This window comes from Varanus komodoensis, unplaced genomic scaffold (genome assembly GCF_004798865.1).
Source record: "Varanus komodoensis strain SLA01 unplaced genomic scaffold, ASM479886v1 scaffold147, whole genome shotgun sequence".
NCBI classification, from domain to species: domain Eukaryota; kingdom Metazoa; phylum Chordata; class Lepidosauria; order Squamata; family Varanidae; genus Varanus; species Varanus komodoensis.
In genome coordinates, this window is record NW_025335429.1 from 220,831 (window position 1) to 246,993 (window position 26,163).

The 26,163-nt window shown below is 45.3% G+C and overlaps 2 protein-coding genes and 1 long non-coding RNA gene across 4 annotated transcripts; 1 reads left to right on the forward strand and 2 right to left on the reverse strand.

Annotated features, from left to right (window-relative positions):
- Nucleotides 1-5,264: 5,264 nt before the first annotated feature.
- On the reverse strand, nt 5,265-11,541 carry LOC123020255 (cationic trypsin-3-like). 2 transcript variants are annotated; one of them, XM_044423704.1, is made up of 6 exons: nt 11,502-11,541; nt 10,797-10,814; nt 10,526-10,670; nt 7,677-7,930; nt 6,497-6,633; nt 5,265-5,441 (listed from the first exon to the last, which is right to left on the reverse strand). In XM_044423704.1, the coding sequence occupies exons 1-6, from the start codon at nt 11,539-11,541 to the stop codon at nt 5,292-5,294; spliced, it is 744 nt and encodes a 247-aa protein (XP_044279639.1). In that variant the 3' UTR covers nt 5,265-5,291. The 2 variants fall into 2 exon arrangements, with proteins under 2 accessions (XP_044279639.1, XP_044279638.1); XM_044423703.1 differs by lacking the exon at nt 10,797-10,814 and having other exon boundaries at nt 10,526-10,685.
- Nucleotides 9,025-15,178, forward strand: LOC123020257. The gene is made up of 3 exons (XR_006414036.1): nt 9,025-9,187; nt 10,434-10,708; nt 14,629-15,178. It is a non-coding gene; the product is annotated as an uncharacterized LOC123020257 (long non-coding RNA).
- A 93-nt stretch (nt 15,179-15,271) lies between these two features.
- LOC123020256 (anionic trypsin-1-like) lies at nt 15,272-19,400 on the reverse strand. Its single transcript, XM_044423705.1, is given in 4 exon segments — nt 15,272-15,421; nt 16,519-16,655; nt 18,235-18,488; nt 19,201-19,400. Coding segments are annotated over 4 exon segments (741 nt in total).
- Between the last annotated feature and the right edge of the window lie 6,763 nt (nt 19,401-26,163).

Here is a 26,163-nt window from a genome sequence, read left to right on the forward strand (position 1 = left end):
CAGACTGAAGTGTGCCAAGGGAAAATGGCATGTCACGCAGCCCAGTATTCCTCCTAATGCATGGCTTGACCTGCCCTTGTGCTGGATTGTGCCTCCATCTTGAGCTACACATCATATTTTAATTTGAATAATTCTATAGAATGACTCATTTTTAGTATCAAGGATGCTGTGAACCACCTCCAGCCATTATTCTTTAGAACACAGATAGCAGAATGAGAAAGGGAAAATACTGCATTGAAGTTGTTTCCTCTGGCAGCCATTTGTATGCTGCTCTGTGAAGTGACCAGAATTTACATATCTTTCTGAAGATAATAACATGTACCCTGGAACACAGGTAGAGGAGCATACCTAAAATTAAACACATTTCACTCACTTCCATTCTTTTATTTTCCAAAGAATTTGCTCTGTTCAGCATTCTGCTCCTTCCAAATTTCAGATTAACTAGGAGGATGTCTAAAATTGAGTCTGGAATTGGAACATGCAGAGTTTTTAGTGGCTTTCAGTTCTTTCAGTTCTTTGTCTCCTCTCTACATTACAGACACGTGTGTTGTCCTTTCTTAAGTAAACCTCTGCAAAAAGTAGAAGCAATCATCTATATAATTTCATCGTTCTTTTTGTGTGGTGTATTGTCAGTTCATATATATGCACATGTACATCAGTAAAGCATTTCACAAAAACAATCTTGATACTGTGGTGCCAACAGTTACATAAAGATTGCCGCTTTGGAGCATTTTATTGGTTTGCACATGTGCAACAGTAATGCAGAATTTATTTTTACTCAGGAATAGAAAATGGGACAAAAATGGAGAATTTGTAACACATTGGTACCACCTTTGGAAAGAAGACTAGATAATTTAAGACTCCAGTTGCAGAAGCATCCCTAGAAGTTCCCCCCTACACTGTAAGCCAATTCCTGGGCTGGACTACTTCTGATTGCAGATTGGATCACATGGTTGGATGCTTTGCCATTGCAAACGAAAATCCCTCCACAAAGAAAATAGTGTGTCCCAACATCTTCCTGACATGCTAGTTTGTGTATGTGCAAACTCTCTCTCATTCTCTCTCTCTGTCTCTCATTCTGTCCCGCCTCCACCTGCTCCAAAAGGCACAAATCTAAAACATTTGTGCCAATCTCAAATTCTTAGCCAATAGAGCATAAAGGAGCACCAAGATGAATAGTCCACCCCTCTCAGACAGCTCAGGATCCACCAGCAGCAAAAGGAGAGTTTTCCATGGGAGCTTCCCAGGGGTAACTGTGGATGGGGAGTGTCGGAGCTAGGACAGGCTTGCGGTGGAGTCAGGCCTAGGTTCATGGAGGGAGAGCCCCAGCTGAGGAAGGGCCTTAGTCTCTGAGTGTCCTTAAAGTCAGGGCAACCAGTTAAGAACGGACACAAATTAAGCACTTGTGCAAGTTAAGCTACAGGATGAGGCGGCCAGGACAAGCTATCCCTCCCCCTTCTGATCATAGAATAGCTTCCAGAGAAACAGATGCAAATAAGGAAGAACTATGAAGGTAAGAAGCTGGCCCATGTGTGTGCACTATGGAGGGTGCCTATCTACCTGCCTGACAGGTAATGCCGGGATCAGCAGCCGTGGTGTACATTGGCACCAGAGATGTGAGGAAATGTCGTTGTGCAGGCGATTGCTAGGCAGGCACGTGGCCATGTGTTGCCCACTCCTGAAATGGGTAGCCTGGTCCCAAGTTGCACTGGGCTGTCTATACTAATATTAGTACGGTGATACCTTGGCTCAGGAACTGAATCCGTTCCACAACTCTGATGTGACCCAAATTGGTTGTGACCCAAGTCAAATTACCCCTTAAAGTTCAATGTAAATAAGGTTAATCCGTTCTGTAACAATTTTTTTTTAATCAGAAAAATTTGAAACAAAGTGACAAAGAACAACAAAGTGACAAAGAACAACAAAGTGACAAAGTACAGTACAGTAGAGAACACCAATGTAGGTGGGGGGGAGGTTATTGTTTTGAGGGAGAGTCCCCCTCCATAAGGACATTGGAGAGATCTCTGTCAGGGGTTTCCTCTCTTCTTTGTCTCTTAGCTGCAGGATCAATTTTGTTGAAAAATCTGTCTATAGTCACTTGTTTTTTCCTGATCTGCATAACCCTCCGGAAATGAGAGACCACATTATTGTTCATTAGATTCAACACTCTGTTTGTTACAGTTATGCTGGGGTGGTGCTTCTCAAAGAAATCCTGGCACTCATTCCATTTTTTCATAATGGATTGTACCACATCACTGGTAACCTCCTCCCTGTCTTCCTCTTCCTCAGTGGAATCCTCCTCAGCAAGTGCCTTTTGCTGCTCAGTCTGGAGTTCAGCAAGTTCTTCTGTTTTTTTTAATAAGTTTTATTCTAGATAACCCTAATACAACAAAAAACTAAAAACAACATCAATCATCAGAAACATTAGACCTGCTGGGTCAGCCCCCACATTTTTTCTATTTATTATAACTTAAAAACATATTTGAATCTATACGAAGTCCCGTTTCGCTAGCCAACAATAAAAAGAATCCCAAGTTTGATAGAAATCAGTATCTTCTTTCTCCTTCAATGACAATTTCAGCAAGTTCTGTTGTCAGCTCCTCTATGTCTTCCCTGCACGAACACAACTGCGATCGTGGCCACCTTCCCACTTGGGGATGGCCGTGATCTTGGTTGCCACCCAATGCGGAGTTCACAACCCAAGTCAAAATTTTCATGAAATTTTTGTTCATGACCCGATTTGGTTGTGAACCAAGGCGTTCGTGAGCCGAGGCACCACTGTACCTTAAGCCGAGTGGGGCCTTAGATCATTTTTCAGCGTGTTTCATTCATTAATATAACTATTAAATTTGAACTGCTGGCTTGGCTGACAGACTTCAAGAAGTTAATGCAACACAGATTCGTGCACATCAGGTGGTATTTCTCAGCCATGGTGTGTGTTTGCACAACATGACAGCACACCCAGATAATCACGGGGGCTGGGCAAAACAACCCACGGAACTCCCAACGGCTGCAGGAGGGCCCTCTACCCATAAGGAGTCCCAGAGCAGATCTGTGCCGCAGCCTGGCAAATCATTGAAGTGCTCCAAACTGGACCCATCACCTGTGATGCCCTCATTTCCTGGGATTTGGGGGCAATCAGCCTCTTCTGAGGCAGACACCCCACTTCCTGAGGGCTAGGATCTCAGCAGCCTTCCCACATACTCAGACATGCCACACTTTACTGTGTGTGCCCTCACAGGGCGTGGGGCATCATGTTGTGTTGGGGCGGTTAACTCTTCTTCCACAGGTGAGTCTTCTGATGAGGGATGACAGTGGTCCACAAACAGCATCTGCACATATTTGATGGTGGTGAGTGGATATGATGTGCTGGGTTTTAAGCAGAATGGGATAAGGAGTTAGATGGTCCTATTTTGTCTAATCAGTGGTTTGCTGGTTTGGTGTTGCTGTACCTGTTTGTTTATTTATTTATTGGATTTCTAGCCTGCCTTATTAGTTACACGGCTCCCTGTTGCATCACCTTGTTCAGGAAGAACGTATGTTTCATGTCTATTGGCCAATTCAACAAATTGCTGGTGATGAAATGTGGCTAAGGCTTCTTTTGTGTTTTAGAAATATCCAGTGGTTACTTCTTTTGGGGTAGGGGGTTATTACATGGATAATTTCTGTATTGAAGCAGTCACAGCACACTGATTCACTGATCTACACACTCTTTGAAATTATTGATCTGCTACATGGAAATGGATGAATGCTTAACATAAATGAATTCTGCAAGATTGAAATTGCAATACTGACACTGGAAGGATAAATACTCACCTCCTATATAACAATAGATTAAGCGTCTTCCTTATGCTTTTGATATTTCAGTATATATGCCACCTATGAATTGATAATTATTTCAATAGTCTGCTTTTGTTGAAGCATACATATAGTTGCTATTTTCATTTTTTGATAACTGATGTATTTTCATACACACACACACACACACACACACACACGCATTGTTATGGTTATATATAAATGCATGTTTGTATATTTAAAAAGTTTCGTTTTTTAAAAATTGTGGGGATAGGGAATACACCTACACCTACTGTGCCTCTCCTGACCATAACCTACTCAGACACTTCAAACAAGAGCTGAGGCCGGCCTCTGATTGCTACCTCTAGAGGAGGCATGTAATAACACTGAGAAGGGCCTTTTCAGTAGTTGCCTCCCATTTGTGGAATGCCCTTCCCACTGAAGCCTGCCTGTTGCCAACTTTAATATCTTTTTGGTGCCAGGTTAAGACTGTCCTCTATCACAGGGCATCTAATTAGTTTACAGGGGCTTCATTAGCAGCTTAAAATGGGTTGTCTGATTCATTCATATAGACTACTGTGATCATTTTATATGTGTTTTAATTTGGTTTACAGTTTGTGTGATAACCGTTTTAGAACGTTTTCAATGCTGTTTGCATTTGATATTGTATTTTTGTGTGTTGTTGTAAACTATCCAGAGAGCTCTGACCATCAGAAAGTGTAGAAATAAATAAATACACAGGAAGTTCCATTTTCTAGGTACATTATTGAACCTACCCTTAGACACCCATGAAAAGCTTTTTTCCGCTTTTCAGAAAAACAGCTCCTCAAGCTTCCAGTAGAGGGAAACCTTCAGCTATGATTTTCCTAGGCTGCTGCTCATATATTCTGAGCGTTTGACTCAATTCACTCACAAAGAGGAATGCATGGATAAATAGAGAAATAATAGAAAGCCCTTGACTATTGGGTAGTATAAAAATGAAATAAACAACAAACTGTCTGTTTTTTCCTCATGACACCCAATGAAGACAAATGAAACATTTCTTTAGTCTCATGGAGTGAACTTGCACTAAAAGGTAAAACCAGGTTTCAGACTCAAACAGTTGTGCTCCAAGTTTCCCACTGCTGACAGAAATAATGCATTTTGTAATCTGAATTTACATTATGGTGTGGTACCACTTTGTGCCTTCCATGGAAATCTGCATTTACCCTTTCTGGAGGTGACCGGGATTCCTCTAGAAACATTGGGCAAACTTTTTAGAAATGAGCTACTTGAACAAAATGTCTTAAACTAAAACCAGGAAAGATTCCACATTTCAAATGTGCAGTGTAGGCTTGCCCTACAAAGCTGGAATATTATTAAAATAAAAACAACCACAAGCCAGAATATTTTGGCAGTCTGAAGCTATTTATTTCCTTCATATTCTGCATTAAGATGACTGCATGAGAAGAAAGTGACTCCCGTTTGTTGAAGCAACAGGAGAAGTGGCTGCTTTAGTTAGCAGCAATGGTGTCGTGGATCCAGTTAACGTATTTGCAGACCTTGGTGTATACGCCAGGGTACCCGGGAAGGGCACACCCAATTCCCCATGAAACGATGCCCTGCAGCACTCCATCACATGCCACTGGGCCACCAGAATCGCCCTGTAGGATAAAGAGCAGGGTGGTTTCAGAAGATTCCCAAGCAGCTTGCTTTGAATTTATTTGTAAAGGCCCACATCACCTTTGCTACCTATATTTACCGTCATCACATGCCATTTCTTGTACTCCATGTACACCTGTTCTTCTCAGTCCCTTAACCCATTCTTTTCTGTCATTGTTCAGCAAAACATGGGATTCTTCTCCTCACCTTGTCTGCATCCTGATTTTCTATCCTCGTATTTTTCTTGCTTAAATACTCCTTGTTCTTACCTTTAAATGGATGAATGATGCCCCACCCTGTCCTTCTACTCTAACGAACGAATGAACAAATGAACAGTTGCTGATTTAAAAATTATGCTGTTTGTGATTTTAGATGGCAGAGCTTGCCTGAAGTTCTACCATGAACTGAAATCTGTTCCTCCACCACATCCCAAATGCACTTTTTCTGTTGCTTTTGTTAGGCCAGAAGAATGGAGGAAAAGCAAGTCAGGTTTAAAGCCAAAATTCTTCACAGTTTTCACAGTGAATGGGACAGATTAGCAGAAAGCTACCTGATAACTTCGCAATCTGGATGTCTCCAAATGTCCAAAGGTTTGCAAGTGGATCTTTAGGAAATATGTTTCTTCAGAGAAAAAGGGAAAGGTGTGGCAGCAGGCCCAAGGCACACTTCCACCATACGAAAGCCAGTGGTGCTATAGTGGTTAAGAGTACAGGACTGGGCCTGAGGCAATTTGGGTTCTGGTCCGCACTCAGCCATGGAGCCAACTGGGTGATTTTGGGGCAGTCACAGACTCTCAGCCCAAATACCTCACAGGGTTGCTGCCGTGGGGATAAGCTTGACAGCAGCAGGAGGAGAATGATGTAAGTTGCTTTGAGTTCTTTCAAAAATTAAAAGGCGAGATATAAATCTAAGTAATAGATAAATATATTTCCTGCCCCTTCAGTTCAGGGCCCTTATGGTCATTCCTAAATAACTGGAGATGGTTTTCAAACAAAGCCAGACAGATGAGTGTCCACTGTTAATCACTTCCAAGTGTGCAGAGGACCAATGATCTTACCTGGCAAGCATCTTTGCCACCCTCTATGTACCCGAGACAGATCATGTTGTCGCTGATATTTCCTGGGTAAGCTTTTTTGCATTCAGCATCTGTTAGGATTGGCACTTTCACACACTGCAGAACTTTGGGCCAGTACACTGGCAGCAAAAGAGAAAGGAGAGGTGTGTAAGACATTCAAGGTCTGCATTAAACCAGTAATGCGAGGGAAACAAAAGCTGCCTTGCTCTCTGTGTATATAATTTTACACAATGAGCACTCTGGACTTCACTGGCACATACCCATGAGGCACTTAAATTGCTAGGGTGCTTCCAAAATAGATAGGAAGCTGCACTGTGGTGTATGTGGGGCTGAATGTACCCTGAGTACTAACCCCCACCCCACAAAATCCAGTACGGCTTTTTTACATTTAAAGCCAGGACCAAACCTCATTTCTGGAATCATCATCAGTAAGAACAAGGACAAGAACAGTGGTGGAGTTTTACGCTGGAATATGCAGGGTAAAAATAAATGAAACAAACATTTTCATGACTGCTGAGAAAGCATCCCTGCACATCAAGGATTGGGGAAGGGTGTTTTTTTCCAGGCGAGCCTGAGCTCCAGTGTATCTTTGCCTACAAACGAAGCATTTCTTCAGAGCCTGAATGCACGAGCCATGCTGGAACAGAGCAAAGGCCTGTCCAGTCCACCATGCTGTTCCCACAGTGCCCTCCCATGGGACGTCTCCAAGCAGGGCGGGAGCACAGCACAGCTCCAGCTCGTGTTCCCCAGCCACGGAAGCAGTGTGCAGAGCCGTGCCCAGTGTAACAAGCATAGTTGTGTGTACAAGTGTGTGTAAAAACTTGTTTATAAACTACAGTATGGACAGGGTCATTTTTGATTCCTTTCCTCATGATGCCCAGCCATGTCTGCCTTTTTTCACAGCAGACAGACACTGATTCAACATTTTCATCAAGACGTCCTCCATAGCACCAACATGTAGATCAAATATAATGATGATGATGATGATAATTTGACAATAATGATAATTAGGAAGATGATGTGCACTTGAGAAGAAGACACCAACAGAAGATAGAGCAAAGCACACAGAATAGCAGCATTTGGAGGTTCTCCAGTCACAGGGTAGGGGGCCTAAGGCTGGAGAAACAAGTTGAGGGCTTGGCCAAATCTCTCTCATACTCACCACCTTCACTGAGAGTGTTGCCCCAGCCTGAGACCAGGCACTCAGTTCCAGGAGCGGGACATCCATAGCCCAAGACGATGGGTGAGACACGTGAGGAAATTTGAGCCCCCTTTGCCAGCTTGACGAGCATAATATCATTATCCAAGTACATAGGGTTATAATCTGGGTGGACAATTATTTTTTCAGCCTGGATGAACTGCTCATCCCCTTGCTCCTCATAAATATCATGGTCTCCGAGCACCACTTGCATGCGCCTACAAAATCAATCATCCAGTGACATAATGAGTACACAATGCAGCATCTGATCTTAAGGTAAACAAGCCTTCTGATTGGTCGAGCTCCTGTTGCAGAACCAATCGAACCTGCCGACACCACACTGAACAAGAGGATATCTAAAAATGGGATATTGGCACCATATTGCGAGGCCTGGTCCTCTTCCCAAGTAAACATGCTGCTCCAGAGTTTCTTTTCACAGGGCTTTATTGTTACACATCTGTGTTGTTAGGCATCTCTGGGTTCACCCAGAGTGAGGTGTTGAGCCCTCCCTGAAAACTTTCCATCTTTGATTTATTTATATCCCTTTGGCCCACTCACCCTAGCAGGCAACCTAGCTCTCCTGCGCTCTTCCTGTTTCTCAGTCAGCTGAATTTCCCACCTGTGCTGTCTCCTAGCAACCAGCATCACCTCCTCAGGGAAGGTGCCTCTACGTCAGACTGCCTAACTCCTGCTGTGAGACCTGCCCAGTCCCCAACTCCAGCTCCTCCTGTTAGGGTACTGGTAGACCAGGCCTCTCATCAGACTGGACTGTCAGTTTCACCTCCTGCTGTGCTATCTTCTCATTCCCATGGACCAGTTGGATATCACCCCCATCAGCTTGGACTAACAACTCCTCCTCTTGCTCTCCAGACATTCCTTGACTTTGATTCGATACTGGAGCTTGTCGAGAATCCATTACAATCTCATCTTCACTGTCTGAACTTGAATTCCTACCAAAGATATACTCCATTCAGGCACCTGGCCACAGTATGGTGCTGGTGCACAACGCCAAGTTCCCATCTCAGATTTCCATGGCTCTTAACCAGTGCCTGGCTCCTGTCATGCAGCAGACAAGTTTTTAAATGGGCTTATTACCAGCCTCAAATTCCACTGAAGTTATTGCCTGGGTTCAAGCTGGCAGCTTTGTGGCTTGAGGTTAGGATGTGTGTGCTCAGGGCTGAGGTCTTTCTTTATCTGCAGAAGAGAACATAATCTCATAGGTTGTTCCCAGGTGTTTGGCAGGTGGCATGAACATCTGGATTGGATGGGCCTTGTATAAATGCTTGCAGACTGATCTTTGCCTTTGTTTGATCTACAGTGTGCATTTGCCTTATGGTGCACTTCAGGCCACTAATCTGAGGGACTATGAGCTAGACTCAGCTTTCCAGACCTGGATTCAGAGATAACCCGGCACACCATGGCCCCATCTTAGCTCCAGCAAAAGCTGTGCTTTTTCAGCAGAGGACATCAAACAGGTCTGTTGTCATTGCTGCAATACTGTATTTTTGAGTAATTTGGGAGTAAGTGATGCATCTGTACAATGTGTAAGGAGCTAGCAGAATATCACCTAATGAATACTTGCCTGATCAATTTTGTTTAGAGGTACAAGGAACAGATACCTTATGGCTCCATCTTTATATTCTTATCCACAGAACTGAATTTATTTATCTATTTAGGAAATATATATATATATATATATATATATATGTATGTATGTATGTATGTATATTCCATGATGGGCTGCTATGGGCATATACAACTTTCTTGATTTCAGAAAGACAAACAGGTATGCAAGGTCACAAGCATGCAAGGCTTTCCTGTATGCAAATGATATTGTTTTAATATAATTGCATCTCGAAATTTGCTTGGCCAATTTTTTCACAGATAATCATATTACTATCAGGCCAAAAGATTAATTTTAATAAATGCAGTTACCTGTCAACATTGCTCATGCATCTTGAAAGAAAATAAGGTATAAGAAACTGTACAAAGTAATTAAGAGGAGTATTAAATAGTGCTGAAGGACTATGTTCCAATCCTGTTCGTGTTTATTGAATGGAATAATGCCAAGTAAGTCCTTCAAGGACTGCAACATTAGACTTTTCCCCTTAGGAAGGTTTTCAGCAATTAATGTGCTCTCTAAGAAATCATTATTTTAATCACGTGTCAGTAGAGTTTGGATTTATTAAATAAAAAGAAACTGCCTGATCAGTTTGGGTAGAACCTCACCAGAAGTTGGAGGTTCTGATCAAACATGGCTCAACCATGTGAGGAAAAGGCCCCATTAGAATCTCAGGGGAAAATTCTCCTCTGTTGCCAGCCCCAAGTTATGAAACTTTTGTGGTCTGTGGGGTGAAGAGAATGAACTGGGGCAATGTGGGTAGCTTAGCTCCATGGTGAAAAGGAGGATGTCCTTAACAGGGATTGGGCAAAACTATGGCATTTACTTATATCCAGTTAGTTCCATCCATTTGCATGTCAATTAGCAAATTTTGCTTAAAACATTCAGTAGGAATGTGCATACCTCTTTTTTGTGTATCATTCGCCTGGTATGCATATTTTTGTGTGTACTTTTTCAGGTGTTCATATTTGTCCCTTAGCATATACTGCTTTTGTGTGCACTTCTCTGGTCCTGAGTATTCCTATCTCTAACCCTTGAGTATGCTGCATCTCATTGTAACCTGGAGGTATCTACTTGTTCATGCTATTTCTGAAATTCAGCTCTGTTGAAAAATGTGAGACTTTGGAGGACCTCATCTACCGGGTACTGGACAAACACTGTCACAATGGAGGAAAAATTAGCATCCACTCACGATTTGTAGCAATGAGCTGCTGACACCACCCATCGGTCATGGATGAGGGACCCGCCACAGAAGTGGTGCCCATTATTCAGAGATACCTGGTAGGGGACAGAGTTCTTCCTGCAGTCATAGCCTCCCACAATCTTATCGTCGTCATCTCCAGAGGCAGCGGCTGATGACAGCAGGGAAATCAGGGTGAGTAAGAACTGCAAAATAGCTTGGATACTGCAAGTGTGATTTCTCAGCAATAATATGACAAGGCCTGAAGTCAGTAGTTGCCCACAGTCCAAGGGGAGCCAAACTAAGCAGAAGCATGCCACAGGAGGGCCTATACTGCTGCTTCTTAGTTCTTATGGGTGGCTGAATCCGTCTCTTTCTGCTCCATGTCATTTTTAGATGCGTTTACCCTCAAGTCCATTCCATCCCATCCCCCGAACAAATGGCAAACGTACTTAAATGAATAGAGATATCATGCCAAATAAATAGATAGAAATATAAAAGCAGTGAAGGAAACAGAGACTGGGGGAGAGGTATCATCAAAATTATGCCTACATCAAATTTTTGAAGCGGAATTGAATCCTAGTCAGCTTTCCTGAGGTAGAATGTGCGTGTGTTGAAGCTAAGCCCATAGGAGCAGGTTGCAAGATTGTAAGCAAGGGTTTGGAAACGAAAAAGAGGGATTGCAAACTAAACTAATCCTGGGTCTAAGAGGGAAAAATGGGGTTAGCTAAATAAGGTACTAGATTCCTTTGACATAGGAGAGAGGTGTCAGTTCCATTCAGACTGTGCTGTGCTGATTTTCTCACTGCACAATGTTTTAAATGAGGGAAGCACTGCGAAAATGTTGCTCCCCCATCTGCAGCCTGAAATGGCAATTCTGTTACCTCAGGACCCAACCACGCCATTTTCCCATCATTCTGTGGGATCTGTATACTGGATATTAGGACTCCCTGTTAAAAGAATCAAGCACGTTTTTAGAAGACCTCACCTGCTGCTCCCAGGAAGGCAAAGATCAAGATTAGTTTCATGGTCTGCTGGTGGTGTTCTAAACTGGAACGGGAATTTGCAAGAAATTTCTCCCAATATATACATCCCCCTGGAGCTTATCGGCTCCTACCAGTTGTCCACTTCCCAGGGCCTTGAATAAGCTCTAGCAAAGCACAAATCATGTTCCCAGAGTGATAACACAATTCCAGGGGCCTTGAATCTGAGGTGAGGCATGTCCAGCAACAGAAAGAACAGAGCGTGAGGTGCCATTCCATCTGCTGCTGTGCTGAGCTCAACCTTAAGTCCCTGTTCTGCCATCTTGGATTATTATCAAGCCTCCCTCCATCTGCCATTCTCTGTTCTGTTATCTCTCCTACAGCTAAGCCTGGTGCTAGTCACACGCTGGAACCTTCTGGAACCCCTCAATATGGAGTGACACGGTTGACAAACTGTTAGGTGCGAGCATTGCTGCTGCAGCAATGGCCCCTGGAGCAGCTACCAGCTCCTTTTCTGAAGCAGGATTCCATAGGCAAGGGAGAGATTTCTTTAGCCTTGTTGTCAAGATGCCAAAATCAGCAACTAAATAAGCAGTAATAATAATCAATTCACAGATTAAAACGGCCTTCCCAAGCTGGCAAAAGAACTAGAAGTGACTGCAAAGAAGTAATTGCTACCTACTGGGCTATAACTGACTGCTGGGCATTAGACTGCACCCTAACATAACATTGTCAATTTCAAACACAAGGAAGGCTAGTTTGCCAATATTTAAAAGTGTCATATTATTGAAAGGAATCACAATGGAATGCATTTGTTTAGCAGAGATATTTCAAGGAATGGTTTGCTCTCCCCCTCCTCCAATTTCCTGTTTTTCCCTTTGCAAGCCACAGAGCTATAGTGTGTGTGTGCGTGCACACATGTGTGCATGAATTGTGCCTTTACTGCTTTCTGCACGAGGTATTCTGTGTGCACTCTTGACTCATCACTAGGTTGTGTGTCCTGTCCCATATTTTCCAAGCATTTTTAGGGGAGTGGCATTGACTGGGAAAGGTTGGGCATTTGAGGAATTCCATAATGAAATGCTAGTGCCTCAGGAAATGTCTAAATCAAGAGCAGTAGCCATATGTTTGACACTTCATTTTAAAAAAAGAAAATAAGCAGCGAACCCTGAACATGTTGCATTTTTATAGTACGGGTGTATGGAAATAAAACATTTACACCTGCTTGTGTTTATATGCCACATCCACCAATGAAAAATCGCATTAGACTCTGCTGCAACAACACTAGTGTATGAACAACAGAATTGTTAATTATTTGGTAACAACCGTTCAGATGTGTTAGAAGCACTTAGAAAAAGCAAACATGGGAATATCGCAGACCTGGACAGCCCGGCTGGTGACCAGCACAGCAGACATCTTATGTCTTCTGGATAGCTGAGGAACTGGTGCGGGCACGGAGTCAGCATTCATGGTGCATGTCAGCTCGAGTGATGTGGGGAAGTGCAGGCGCGCTGTCCTCAGAGCCAAATCCAGATGGTTTGGGGAGGCAGCTTTCTTTGCAAGAACACCAGTGCCATGAATGCATGCATGGGACACTGGTGGGTGAGAACAGTTTGTGGGAGCATTTCGGGGCAGGCCAGGCGTGTCGAAAAGGGAGGTGGCAGCAGGCTAGCAGGGTGGCAGGGATTCCCTGCAGGAAAGACAGTTGGAGGTAGGAGGTTGCCCATGCAGGTCCAAAAACAGAATGTTTGCCTCGAACAGGGCCAATGGAAATTGGCTTGACTCATGGTAGGCCGTGAGAGATGGTCAGGAGGAAAGAGGAAGAACAATTTGGAGAGCAGCACTGCATATAGATCCCCTATCCTGACCTTAGAAGTCTGTGAGCCAGTACAGAGTTGTGAGGCATATGTACCCTTGTGAGTGCACCCGTGCCCACATTAGCACTGCAGGGCTCTGTCTGCTAAACCGAGTGGGAAGGGAAGGGTTAATGTCATAGGGACCCGGAGGGGCCCTCTCTCCTTGGACAGATCTTACTGTCTCTTTGCTCCTCCCACTGCACTTGGAATGGCAGTACAGTCACATGACCTGCCCCCCCCTTTCCTGAAGAGATTAAGCCAGTTCTTCTCTTCCTCTGCTAAGCTGCCTACCCTCTGACCCAAGATGTGGTGACAACGTGCCAGCCCCTCCTTCTTGCACCCCCGGCGTGGATGGTTGACTGTTTCCACTACCCAGCATGGATCCCACCACATCCCAGGGCAAGGATCATCCTCCTGTGGCTTACGTCTGCTGAGCCTGCACAGTGGGGTCCCACCGAGGGGAAGCTTGTGGCCCACGGAGCAGGTGTTGCCCACCTCCACTTTTGAGGGAGCCCCCCCTTGAGTAACCCAAGCCCACATTCTGTAGCACAGGGGTTGAGTACGGAATCCATCTGGGGTGGGAATCCCCAGGCTGGCTCCCCAGACTCCAGTCCACCTTGCAGCCGCCCAGAGACAGAGTCCCAGCGTGTGTGGGCTGCTCACCAGGAACTGAGTCTCCAATGCTGCACAAGCAGTGCAGGAAGGGATACCTATGAATATTGCCTAAGAATAGTACCTAAGAAGGCTGGCCAGAAGGGTTTTGCCAGGCAAGCGCGCCCTTGTGACCGCTGCAGAAACTAACCCCTCTTCCATCGCAACTGCTGCTGAGGCAGAAGGTTGCTGGATTCCAAGCCAGGTCGGTGTGCATTCATGGACCTCCTCTCAGCTGGGCTAAATTTGGAAAACCGGGCTGAGCACAAGGTGAAGCCCACAAATGCTTGGAGGGATGGATTCCGATGGGGTTTTTCCCAGCCCTAAATAATAGCTAAAATCCTGTGCGTTTGAGTGTATGTGGGAGAGGGGGCAGTGATGGATAAAAAGTAAGTTCTGATTTGATAAAATGCATGCACATGTGAAGAAGGCAATTTGGTGGTGGTGGTGGGGGGGTGTCTTATGTTTTATGTTCAGTGTCCCCCGAAGCATTAAATTGGGATTGCGCAAGCTGTGCAGGCTGCGTGGGCAGCTCAGAGAGATGCCTAGAAAAGAATGGGGGGGGGGGCAGAGGGGAATTGGAGAGGGCTCCTCAGCACATCCTGCCCACTGGCTTGCTTTTCAGAAACACGTCTCCTGAAGCTTCTTGAAGAGGAAAACTGCAGCTGTAGCTTTGCAGGCTGCTGCTTGTGTATTCTGAGTCCTTATCCCAATGTAAACACCAAGGGGAATGGATCGACAAGTGGACAAACAAACAGAAAGGACTGCCCATTCCTGCTCGTGGCATGCAGGGAAGACAGATGTGACATTTCCCCAGCTCCAAGCAGTAAAATGGCATTACGACACAAAATCAGACCTGGTCAGGCACAACAGGCCTGCGGGCACAAGGGCTTCCAACACTGCTGGGAGAAAATAATGCACTTCAGAATCTAGATTTGCACTCCACTGTGGCCAGGTTTGGTTCATCCATGGGACATTCCTATTTTTTTTTTTGGGCTTTGGTCAGGAGTCTGTCAGAAGATAGAGTGTGGTTGGAAATGGGTTAGAAACTATCTCTTCCTATTCTGTAAAATCTTTTCAGGTAGACTTCCACTGCAATGTATGCCTGCCATTTGGCGCCCTTCGGTCTACACAGCTGGAGTGCTCCTGCAATAAAAACACCAATGACCAGAACAGTTTGGTAACATGAATCCATTTATTTCATCCAGGGTCTCCTGCAAGTTGAATTACACGAGAATTAAGTGCTGCCCATTGCTGAAATGGCTGCTTTAGTTAGCAGCAATGGTGTCAGCGATCCACTTGACATAGTTGCAGACTTTGGTGTACACGCCAGGGTACCCAGGCAGGGCACACCCAATTCCCCACGAAACGACTCCCTGGAGCTCCCCGTTGCACACGACTGGGCCACCAGAATCGCCCTGTGGGACAGAAAGGACGGTGGGTGAAAGACAGCAGGCCTTTCCGGCACACCCCAGGTTGCCGGCTTTGGCTACTTCTTCAATTCCTGCCAGCCCCTTTGCGCCACTTGTTTACTGTTGCCTAACCCTCCCCCGGGAAGCATCGGGGAGACAAGAAGTGTGGTAACAGCAGCTGCCACCCACAGGAATGCTGCGAGGTGCGGCCGGGATCAAAGAGCTCAGATGCACTCTTGGGGACTGCAGGCCGAGATGCACGGCACCTATAAATGGGACGCGCAGGGGGACTACCACATGGCAGAGGACCCTGCCTGAGATCCATGCTTTCGGTCATGCATGCATTTGCAACTACTTTTCAACAAGTACACAGACACACACACACTTGGTATGCATTTTTACAAGGTATGCCCTTTTGTATGCACAGTGGAAAGGTCAGGTGCTTTTAAACTGATCTTGCAATAGGTAAAGCTAGGCTTTTTCATGAGAGAATTTACAGATAAATATATTTGCTAAAAACAGGGGTGCAGCTTGTGAAATTTATTCATTTTTGCACACTTCTACAAAACCCCATCACAAAGGTCCAGTTTAGTGGCAAGCTACTTTCTTGTGAAATTTCAGGTTTTCATCAACCTTTATTCCTGAACAAAAAATGGCAAGGTTGGTCCTACAGCTCATTAGAGCTGAATTGGTGGTGTGAAAGGTTTTACTGGAGCAGATGCAGCTGGAATGTTTCTCTCCAAAGACATATGGATACTCAGATTAGGCTTACATTTTAAAACGTGGCCTCAGAGTGCCCAGAGTGCATGTGGAGTTAGTTATGTGCCAAGGAGACCCACTGTTTCCTCGGACCCGGATTCCCCCAGAGCCCAGGATAGTTCTCCCCAGCTAGGCTTGTATTGACTCTGGGGATGCAGGAAAGCCTTCCCCAAAGAGGAGGGGGGCCTTGAATGCTTTGTGCTTCTGCTGCTCCATTCCAGATCTCCACCACAGCAGGAATCTCACGTTGCCTTGCCCTCTGATGCTGGGTTGATCAGCCCGGCTGTATGGTATCTTAGCCAACATACACAATGAAACGCTTCTCAAATGGCAAATGCTCTTACCTGACAGGAGTCTTTGCCTCCCTCTAAGTACCCAACGCACATCATACTGCTAGTGATTTGCCCTGGGTAAGCATTTTCACATTCAGCATCAGTCAGGACTGGGGCATCCAGGCACTGCAGAATGTCAGGGTAGTTTACTAGAAGGACAAAATGGAAAGGAATATAATGAAGAAATTCCAGAGGCCTGCATTAATGCAGTAGTTTGGGGGAAGCAAGAGCTATCCGGCTGTGTGGGTAACTCATTTGACAAAGTATGCGCCAGACGCCATGTCTGGACTGGCATAAGAAACAGAAAGATGTACATGTGGCCAAGTGCACGCCGAGTGCCACGAAAGCCCTCCAAAAGCAGCCCTTTTATGCTTGGTGAAACAACTTAATTAGTAGCAAGGTTCTCCAGGGCTCAATCCCAGGATCTCATTGTCCCTGGAAGTGGCCCTGAGCATGTCTGCCACCCTGAGAAAGACTCCGCACACAGCAGTTCCCGGGGAAGGGATCTCTGTGCAGAAGGCGCTCTTTCTGGCAGAGCCGAGCTCGGGGGTCTCCTACCTGCACATGGAGCACCTCTTCACAGGGAAGAACATAATCCCCCAAGCAGAGTCCTGCTGGAGCAGACCAAAGCCCACCTGGTGCACCGTTCCCTTCCCACAGGGCCAGCACAATCCCACGGGAAGCTTGCAAGCGGCGCAGGAGCAACTGCAGCCCTGGCTCGCATTCTCCTGCAGCTGGGATCCGGGGGAATTCCAGAATCCTCCCCATTGCTGGGAGCCTGGGATTCCTCACTTAATGGAATCCCCCTCAGGGTCATCCCTGCCGGGGGCCATCCCTGCATCTTGCGGCAGCAAATCCCATCGTTTCTTGATGCGCTACACAAAGAAGTACTTACTGCCATCTGCCTTAGCCGACCTTGCTGTCAACTATGATGAGGGAGGGAGAAGGGCCTTTTCCCATCTTCCTTTGCTCCATGCTTTGCATTAGTTGTCTCCGTCTTACCATGTTCCCTGCGTCCACTATTTTCTCAGCTAAGGAGGCCCATGATAGTAGCCTGTCCTCTGAGGTGAGGGCCTAATCCCAGGACCACATTGCAGCCCCTCCTGCCCCAGGACAGCCTCTGCCCCCCGACACCCCACGGTCCCACCCAATTTCCTGCTTCCTCAAAACAACTTTGAAAGTTGTTCATTGCAGCCAATCTGCACTATTTCTCCTGCTGCCAGTGCCCCAGGGTATTCTGTGAGTGTCCCTCAATCTGTGGGCATAGACAGGGCAAACATGGCCCCCCAAAGTCCTGGTGTTACCCATTGCTCTGGCCTTGTGACCATTTTGGTTGCCAATTTCTGTACATTTTCAAATCTACACCATCCTGTTTGAAATGCTTTGATCAGAACAGTCCATGATATTCCAAGTGTGGTGGTGCCACAAATTTTTGTAAGGATCTAGCAATAAGGGCAAATTTCTTCTCGGTGTCATTGTCTGAAAAATCCCCATCATGAAATTTGCCTCTTTCACAGCAGCCACAGACTGGACTGGGGCTTTCACAGCCCCAAATAATGGTCAGCATCTGGCAGCTGACGTGTGCTTGACGGCAATCCTTGGCACACCAATAGAGAGGCTACCAAATCTTGCTGAATGTCAGCACAGGAACAATCTCCAGTTGCAGGCCTGAGGGTTGCAGGTTGCAGCCATAAGCTGATGGGTTGTCCAGAACTTGCCCAGACTCACCTCCATCGCTGAGGGTGTTGCCCCAGCCTGAGATCAGACACATGGTCCTAGGAGCCACACAATGTCTAGGCAAATTGATGGGTACAGCATTTTTGGCTGGAGTAACAGGTTTTGCCAGCTTGATGAGCATAATGTCATTATCCAAGGTCCAAGAGGAATAGCCTTCATGGCGAATGACCTTTGCAGAATTTATGAACTGCTCATCCCCTTCCAGCACAGCAAGGTTGTACTCTCCGATAACCAGCTGCATGCGACTGCAAATCAACCATGCAATGCAATTTCGAGTGAACGTATCATCTCAAGGTAAGCAAGCCTTACTGCTTCTGTCACAGGACTGATCAAACCACCAACAGCACAATTAGCAAGGGGTGGTATTTTTCTTTGAATGGGAAATTTGCAACCATGCAAGTTCCTATCACAGATTACCATGACCCTAAGTAGTGCCTGGCCCCAGTGGCACACCAGACAAATTGGAGACTGGCCTTTGACAACGGAGACTGCATGTCCCACTTGCAATGCTTGGGGCCATTGATCTGAGAGACCCAGAGCTAAACTGAGCCCTCCAGATCTGCATCTGGAGGCAACCCCGGCTCCCGGAGCCCCATCAAGGCTCTGGCAAAAGCTGTGCCTTTTCACAGATAGCAAATTTGGAGATTTCCTGTCTCCATCTCCAAATTTATTGTATGGAGTAATTTCCTGTAACATTTTCAAGTATATTCCGGATGTGCAGCTTTCAGGATTCAACTTCATTTCAAGTTGGATTGAAGCCAGAAAGGGCAAATCAGATACATTCCTATTCAAGCATGAGCCAAAGAAAAAACCTTCTTTAGTCCTCATCATGCTGCAACACCTGCTAACCCAGGGCTATTCATAGTCCAACACTATAGAAAATGTACCATCTTGGTTGGCTTCTCCTACTGGTTACCGTGCAAAATAGTCACAGAGAAAGAAGCTCCATCCACTCACGATTTGTAGCAATGGGCAGCTGACACCACCCATTGATCACTGATGAGGGATCCGCCACAGAAGTGGTACCCAGAATTCAGTGATACCTGGTAGGGGACGGAGTATCTCAGGCAGTCATATCCTCCAACAATCTTGTCATCATCATCCACAGGGGCAGCAACTGCCAAGAGCAGACAAATCAAAAGGAGTCAGAATGGCATAATGGCTTGCATACCCCAAAAATCAGGTACACTTTCTTATTGACAATTGGACATGGCCTTGATGTCAGTCTGCATATTTGTAGATATCTTTTAAAAATCTTCGTCTTTAAATTCACATTTCAATTATGTTTCCTTAGCTATCAAAACCATTTAAATCATATTTTTATGTTTTTGAACTGTGTTGGAGCTTTTGGGAAGGGCAATGGCTGTTTGCTCTGCCCATGCTTCCGAGAGGAGTGTCTCCATCAGTTTGTTATGGAACATGCCAAGACGGAAGTTGGGAAGAATGCCTTGAAGGCCGCCTTCCAGCAAGGTGGTAAAAAATGGAGGGCTGGGCAACATTGTGCTGTCGGCTGTTGGGATTAATTGATCACATGACTGAAAGCTCCAGTTAAACAATAGCAAAGAAACTGAGTGGTCCAGATGAAGGGGTTTTAGGCCTCTAGCCTTCTTCCTACTGTTCCAGTTTTCTGTGCGCTAGAGTGTTCTTGCACACAGCGATACTCTAACATGTGAGTCATTGTGTTTAGTCTGAAGTGATACAGCCCAGACATGGGTTTAGATGTGGACCTACCGTTAAACCTGGCTTTTGGAGTCCATCTTGCCTGAAGTTCTCCTGCCCTGGTCCTGCTGCCTCAGTCACTCTAGTCTTGTCCCCGGCCACCCACATCCTGGCCCTGCCCCCCAACAGTGCCTCTGGGAAAACTGGTGTAGCACCTCAGTGGTTATAAAAGCCAGCCTACATGCCGGGTTTGGTTGCCAAAAGATCAGCTTCTTTGTTTGGAAAAGCTCTTGCAGGATAGACCTTGTGTTGCTGTTGCTGCTACAGCTGTTTTGTGGGGTAAAAAAGTAAATAGTTTCAACAAATGGTCTTGAGGGAGGTGGTGGTGGGGTGTGTTGGGGGTGAGAGAGTTGTATCTCCCCCCGAGCCACTCAAGTTACACCCTCAACAACAGGTGGAAGTACGTCTGGTGTGGTACGTGACCCAGAAAGCTGTAGGGAAATTAAGGAAATCACAATTGGCCACTGTCACGTGCAAATGGGGTTGATGTGTGCCTGCGCACACCATTCTTGTCAGACCATCTTGTCTAAAGCAAAATTCAAAGGATGGTGAGGTGATGATCCTGCTCAGATCATCTAAGGAATTGAAAGGAAAGCCAAAATAATTGCACAAAATCCAATTAGTTTTTTTTCTGGGTGGATTGTTCACTTTCCTTAAGGAAAACAAACATGGTGTGGTACTTGATCTTGTAATCCGTACTTAGTGGCATAAGCACAAATAAGTAGATTGAAAGATTGTGCACCAAGTTTGGGTGAGAAAAAACAAAAATGGTTTACAAACCAAAGTTAGCCTAGGACCTGATAGAGTACAGTTGTTTAGCTGTGCAAGGTGCTCGATGCCTAAGCGTCCAATACCAATGTCGAAAGGTAAGAGAATCAAATGTATTTTTAGAAAACCTCACCTGCTGCTCCCAGGAAGACGAAGATCAAGAGGAGTTTCATGGTGTCTGCTGGTGGTGTTCTAAAGTGGAACAGGACTTTGCAAAGGAATCTCCCAATTTTATACATCCCTTCGGGTCTTATCAGCTCACCCAAGGTCCCAGCAGCTGCCCACTTCCCAGGGCCTTGCATAAGCTCCACCAAAACACACATCAAGTTCCCTGAGTGATAACACAGTTTCAGGGGCCTTGAATCTGAGGTGAGGCATGTCCAGCAACGGAAAGAACTGGGCGTGAGGTGCCATTCCATCTGCCGCTGTGCTGAACCTTAAGTCCATGTCTGCCATCTTGGATTATTATGAAGCCTTCCTGTATGTGCCGTTCTTGGTTCTGTTTTCTCAGGTCTCTGCTACAGCTAAGCCTGGTGCTAGATGTGCTCTGGAACCTTCTGGAAAACTTCAGCATGGACATAATTGACAAACTGCCTAGCTTGTTCTTAGTTTGGACCAGGCGGGATAGAGACGGCCAGCTTCCAAAACTTACATTACATACTCAATAAGTAATGGGGTACATTAATGGGGTACATATGTAATGGGGTACAACTCAAGGGGTACATTTAGGGCAGAAGTCCAGGATCCCTCTCAGCAGAATGAGCAGGAAGGCCCCTAAAAGGTAACAATCCCGAATAATCACATGTCAATCAAAGAAAACAACATAACACACAACACCAGATGGGTTGTGGAGAAGTGTGGCACAGGCACTGTATAAGAGTATTATGTCTGGATAATAAAAATGACAGTCCTCAATTCATGCCTCTTCCTTTAGTTTTATAGTCATTTTGTAGTGATAGAATTCTGCTGAAGAAGGAGCAGGAGATATTCTGGGGCCAAAGTTGTGTGAACTGTTTGATGATGCTGATGGAGCACAGCGGTTCACTGAACAGAGCTGCTCCTCAGGGACTCGTGGAGGAGAGAAGCAGTGGCACCTACGTGGTGACAGAGCAAAGCGATTTTTGAAAACCGATTCGATAGTTAAGGTAGAGCTTTCTTAGACCTCATTCTCACTAGGCAAAACCTAGAGAAATAAGCAGCAATAACAAAAGTTTGATGGATAAATAAGCAGCAATAATAAATGCTTGATGGATAAAAAAACCCCCAACTTCCTAAACTGCAGAGTGAGAAAAGACATCTTGTGCTTTGGCATGGATTCACGGGTAAGAGAGCAAAGATGACCCTCCGCTACAAAACATTAAGCTATGCAAGTAACTTAACCCTGAAGAACTACTGTTGCAAGTAACATGAACAAAATTTTAGAAGGGAATCCTGAAGAGAAAATGTAGGGACAGGAGGAGATCAGGAGCAGGGACCAAAATGTAGGCGTTCACTGTTTCTCCATACAAACATAACCCTCCAGACAAGGCTGGACCAAACCCCATCTTCCTCATGTTCTCATTTTCTGTGCTAATATCTCTGTGATAATTCCCACACTTGTTGTTAGTTGTGAAGTTGTGTCTGACCCATCACGACCCCACGGACAACATTCCTCCAGGCTTCCTGTCCTCCATAATCCCCTGGAGTCCACTTAAGCTCACACCGACTGCTTCAGAGACTCCATCTAGCCACCTCATCCTCTGCCGTCCCCTTCTTCTTTTGCTATCTATTGTTCCCAGCATTAGACTCTTCTCCAGGGAGTCCTTCCTTCTCATTAGTTGGCCAAAGTATTTGAGTTTCATCTTCAGTATCTGGCCTTCTAAAGAGAAGTCAGGGTTGATCTCCTCTAGGACTGACCGGTTTGATCGCCTTGCGGTCCAAGGGACTCGGAGGAGTCCCCTCCAGCACCACAATTCAAAGGCCTCAATCCTTCGGCGCTCAGCCTTCTTTATGGTCCAGCTTTCGCAGCCATACATTGCAACTGGGAAAACCATAGCCTTGACTATACGCACTTTTGTTGGCAGAGTGATGGCTCTGCTTTTTAGTATGCTGTCTAGATTTGCCATAGCTTTCCTCCCCAGGAGCAAGCATCTTTTAATTTCTTGGCTGCAGTCCCCATCTGTGGTGATCTTGGAGCCCAGGAAATAAAATCTGTCACTACCTCCATTTCTTCCCCATCTATTTGCCAGGAAGTGAGAGGACCGGATGCCATGGTCTTAGTTTTCTTAATGTTGAGTTTCAAGCCAACTTTTGCGCTCTCCTCCTTCACCCGCATCAAGAGGCTCTTTAGTTCCTCTTCACTTTCTGCCATGAGAGTGGTATCATCTGCATATCTGAGGTTGTTGATATTTCTCCCAGCAATCTTAATTCCAACTGGTGATTCATCTAGGCCTGCCTTTCTCATGATGTGCTCTGCATATAAGTTAAATAGGCAGGGAGACAGTGTACAGCCTTGCCAAACTCCTTTCTCAATTCTGAACCAATCAGTGGTTCTGTGTCCAGTTCTCACTGTTGCTTCTTGACCCGCATATAGGTTTCTCAAGAGACAAATAAGATGATCTGGTACTCCCATCTCTTTAAGAACTTGCCACAATTTGTTGTGATCCACACAATCAAAGGCTTTAGCATAGTCAATGAAGCAGAAGTAGATGTTTTTCTGGAACTCCCTAGCTTTATCCATGATCCAATGCATGTTGGCAATTTCATCTCTAGTTCCTCTCCCTCTTCGAAATCCTGCCTGTACTTCTGGTAGTTCGCAGTCCACATACTGCTGGAGCCTAGCTTGTAGGATTTTGAGCATCACTTTGCTAGCATGTGAAATGAGTGCAATGGTGCAGTAGTTTGAACATTCCTTGGCATTGCCCTTCTTTGAGAATGGAATGTAAACTGACCTTTTCCAATCCTGCAGCCACTGTTGAGTTTTCCAAATTTGCTGGCATATTGAGTGTAGCACTTTAACTGCTTCGTCTTTTAGGATTTTGAATAGCTCAGCTGGAATACTGTCACCTCCACTAGCTTTGTTGTTGCTCAGACTTCCTAAGGCCCATTTGACTTCACATTCAGGATGTCTGGCTCGAGGTCAGTGATCACCCCATCGTGGTTATCAGGGATATTAAGCTCTTTCTTGTATAGTTCTTCAGTGTAATCTTGCCACCTCTTCTTAATCTCTTCTGCCTCTGTTAGGTCCCTGCCATTTTGGTCCTTTATCATGCCCATCTTTGCATGAAACGTTCCCTTTATATCTCCAATTTTCTTAAAGAAATCTCTGGTGCCCCCTATTCTATTGTTTTCTTCTATTTCTTTGCACTGTTCATTTAAGAAGGCATTCTTATCTCTTCTAGCTATTCTCTGGAATTCTGCATTCAATTGGGTGTTTCTTTCTCTTTCTCCCTTGCCTTTCACTTCTCTCCTTTTGTCAGCTATTTGTAAAGCTTCCTCAGACAGCCATTTTGCTTTCTTGCATTTTTTTTTCTTTGGGATGGCTTTAGTTGCTACCTCTTGTACAATGTTGCGAACCTCTGTCCATAGTTCTTCAGGCACTCTGTCTATCAGAACTAATTCCTTAAATCTATTTGTCACCTCTACTTTATATTCATCAGGGATATGATTTAGGTCATACCTGAGTGGTCTAGTGCTTTTCCCTACTTTCTTCAATTTAAGCCTAAATTTTGCAACAAGAAGCTCATGATCTGAGCCACAGTCAGCTCCTGGTCTAGTTTTTACTGACTGAATAGAGCTTCTCCATCTTTGGCTGCAGAACACATAGTCAATCTGATTTCTGTGGTGACCATCTGGTGATGTCCATGTGTAGAGTCGTCTCTTGGGTTGTTGGAAAAGAGTGTTTGCTATGACCATCGTATTCTCTTGACAAAATTCTACCAGCCTGTGCCCTGCTTCATTTTGTACCCCAAGGCCAAACTTACCTGTTATTCTGGTTATCGTTTGGCTTCCTACTTTAGCATTCCAATCCTCCATGATGATAAGGACATCATTTTTTGGTGTTAATTCTAGAAGGTGTTGTAGGCCTTCATAGAACCGGTCAACTTCAGCCTCTTCAGCAGCAGTGGTTGGGGCATAGACTTGGACTATTGTGATGTTGAATGGTTTTCCTTGGATTCGAACTGAGATCATTCTGTCATTTTGGAGGTTGTATCCCAGTACTGCTTTTCCTACTCTTTTATTGACTATGAAGGCTACTCCATTTCTTCTGAGGGATTTTTGCCCACAGTAGTATACCTGATGGTCATCCAAATTAAATTCCCCCATTCCTGTCCATTTTCGTTCACTGATTCCTAAGATGTTGATGTTCAGTCTTGTCATCTCTTGTTTGACCACATCCAGCTTGCCTTGATTCATGGATCTTACATTCCAGGTTCCTATGGAGTATAGATCTTTGCAGCATCGGACTTTCCTTTCACCACCAGATACATCCGGAACTGGCAAAGATACTGGAGTGGGTTGCCATTTACTTCTCCAGTGGATCACATTTTGTCAGAGCTCTCTGCTATGACCTGTCCATCTTGGGTGGCCCTGCACAGCATAGCTCATAGCTTCATTGAGCTACACAAACCCCTTCGCCACAGCAAGGCAGTGATCCATGAAGGAGATTCCCACACTAGAGACATTCAAAAAGACACTGGGCAGCCATCTGAGTGGGATGGAGTAAACTGATGTCCTGCAACAGCAGGGGGTTGGACCCAGTGGCCTTCCTGGCCCCTTCCAGCTCTACTATTCTATGATTCTATGATCCACACACACACTTCTAGCCACATCCCATCATGTGAGTGGTTATTTGGCCCTTCTACCTCAGACTGAGTTAAATAAATTGTTCTGTGTTTAGTTCTTCACATTGGCAGATCCCCCAGTTATTCTGCTAATGCCAGTCTTTGTTCTGTGGCAACACCCTCTGCCACTTGGAATTCTTGTTTCAAACCTGAGAGGCAAGAGGACCCTGCTGTTGGTTCAGCTCAGCAGTACACCCGTCTTCTTCAATCTCTGGAGTGAATGGAAAACTCTTGCCACTCATTCGACCACCTATCTCCCCGGTCTCACCACAGTGGTGTTCCAGATTTGCCCACCCACCACTTGTTCTGCCCAGGCACCAGGATTTGTGAATTCAAAGACTCTGTGTAACTCTATCCTACAGCTTTTCTAAACAGGCTGTTTTTTGGCTGCACCTGTTTCCATCACAGACTCAAGATCTAGGCACTATATGAGGATAATTTCCTTTCCTGCTGTTCTGTTGTATAACCTCCAGGTGGCACTCTGGAAGAGTAAAAAAGTGCAAAGACATTAAAGAGATGTTGCTTCCTTTCACTTTCCCAATTCATAAGAACATAAGAAAAGCTATGATGGATCCAGTCCAGTGGCAAACCAGTTGTCCATAGGATTCCT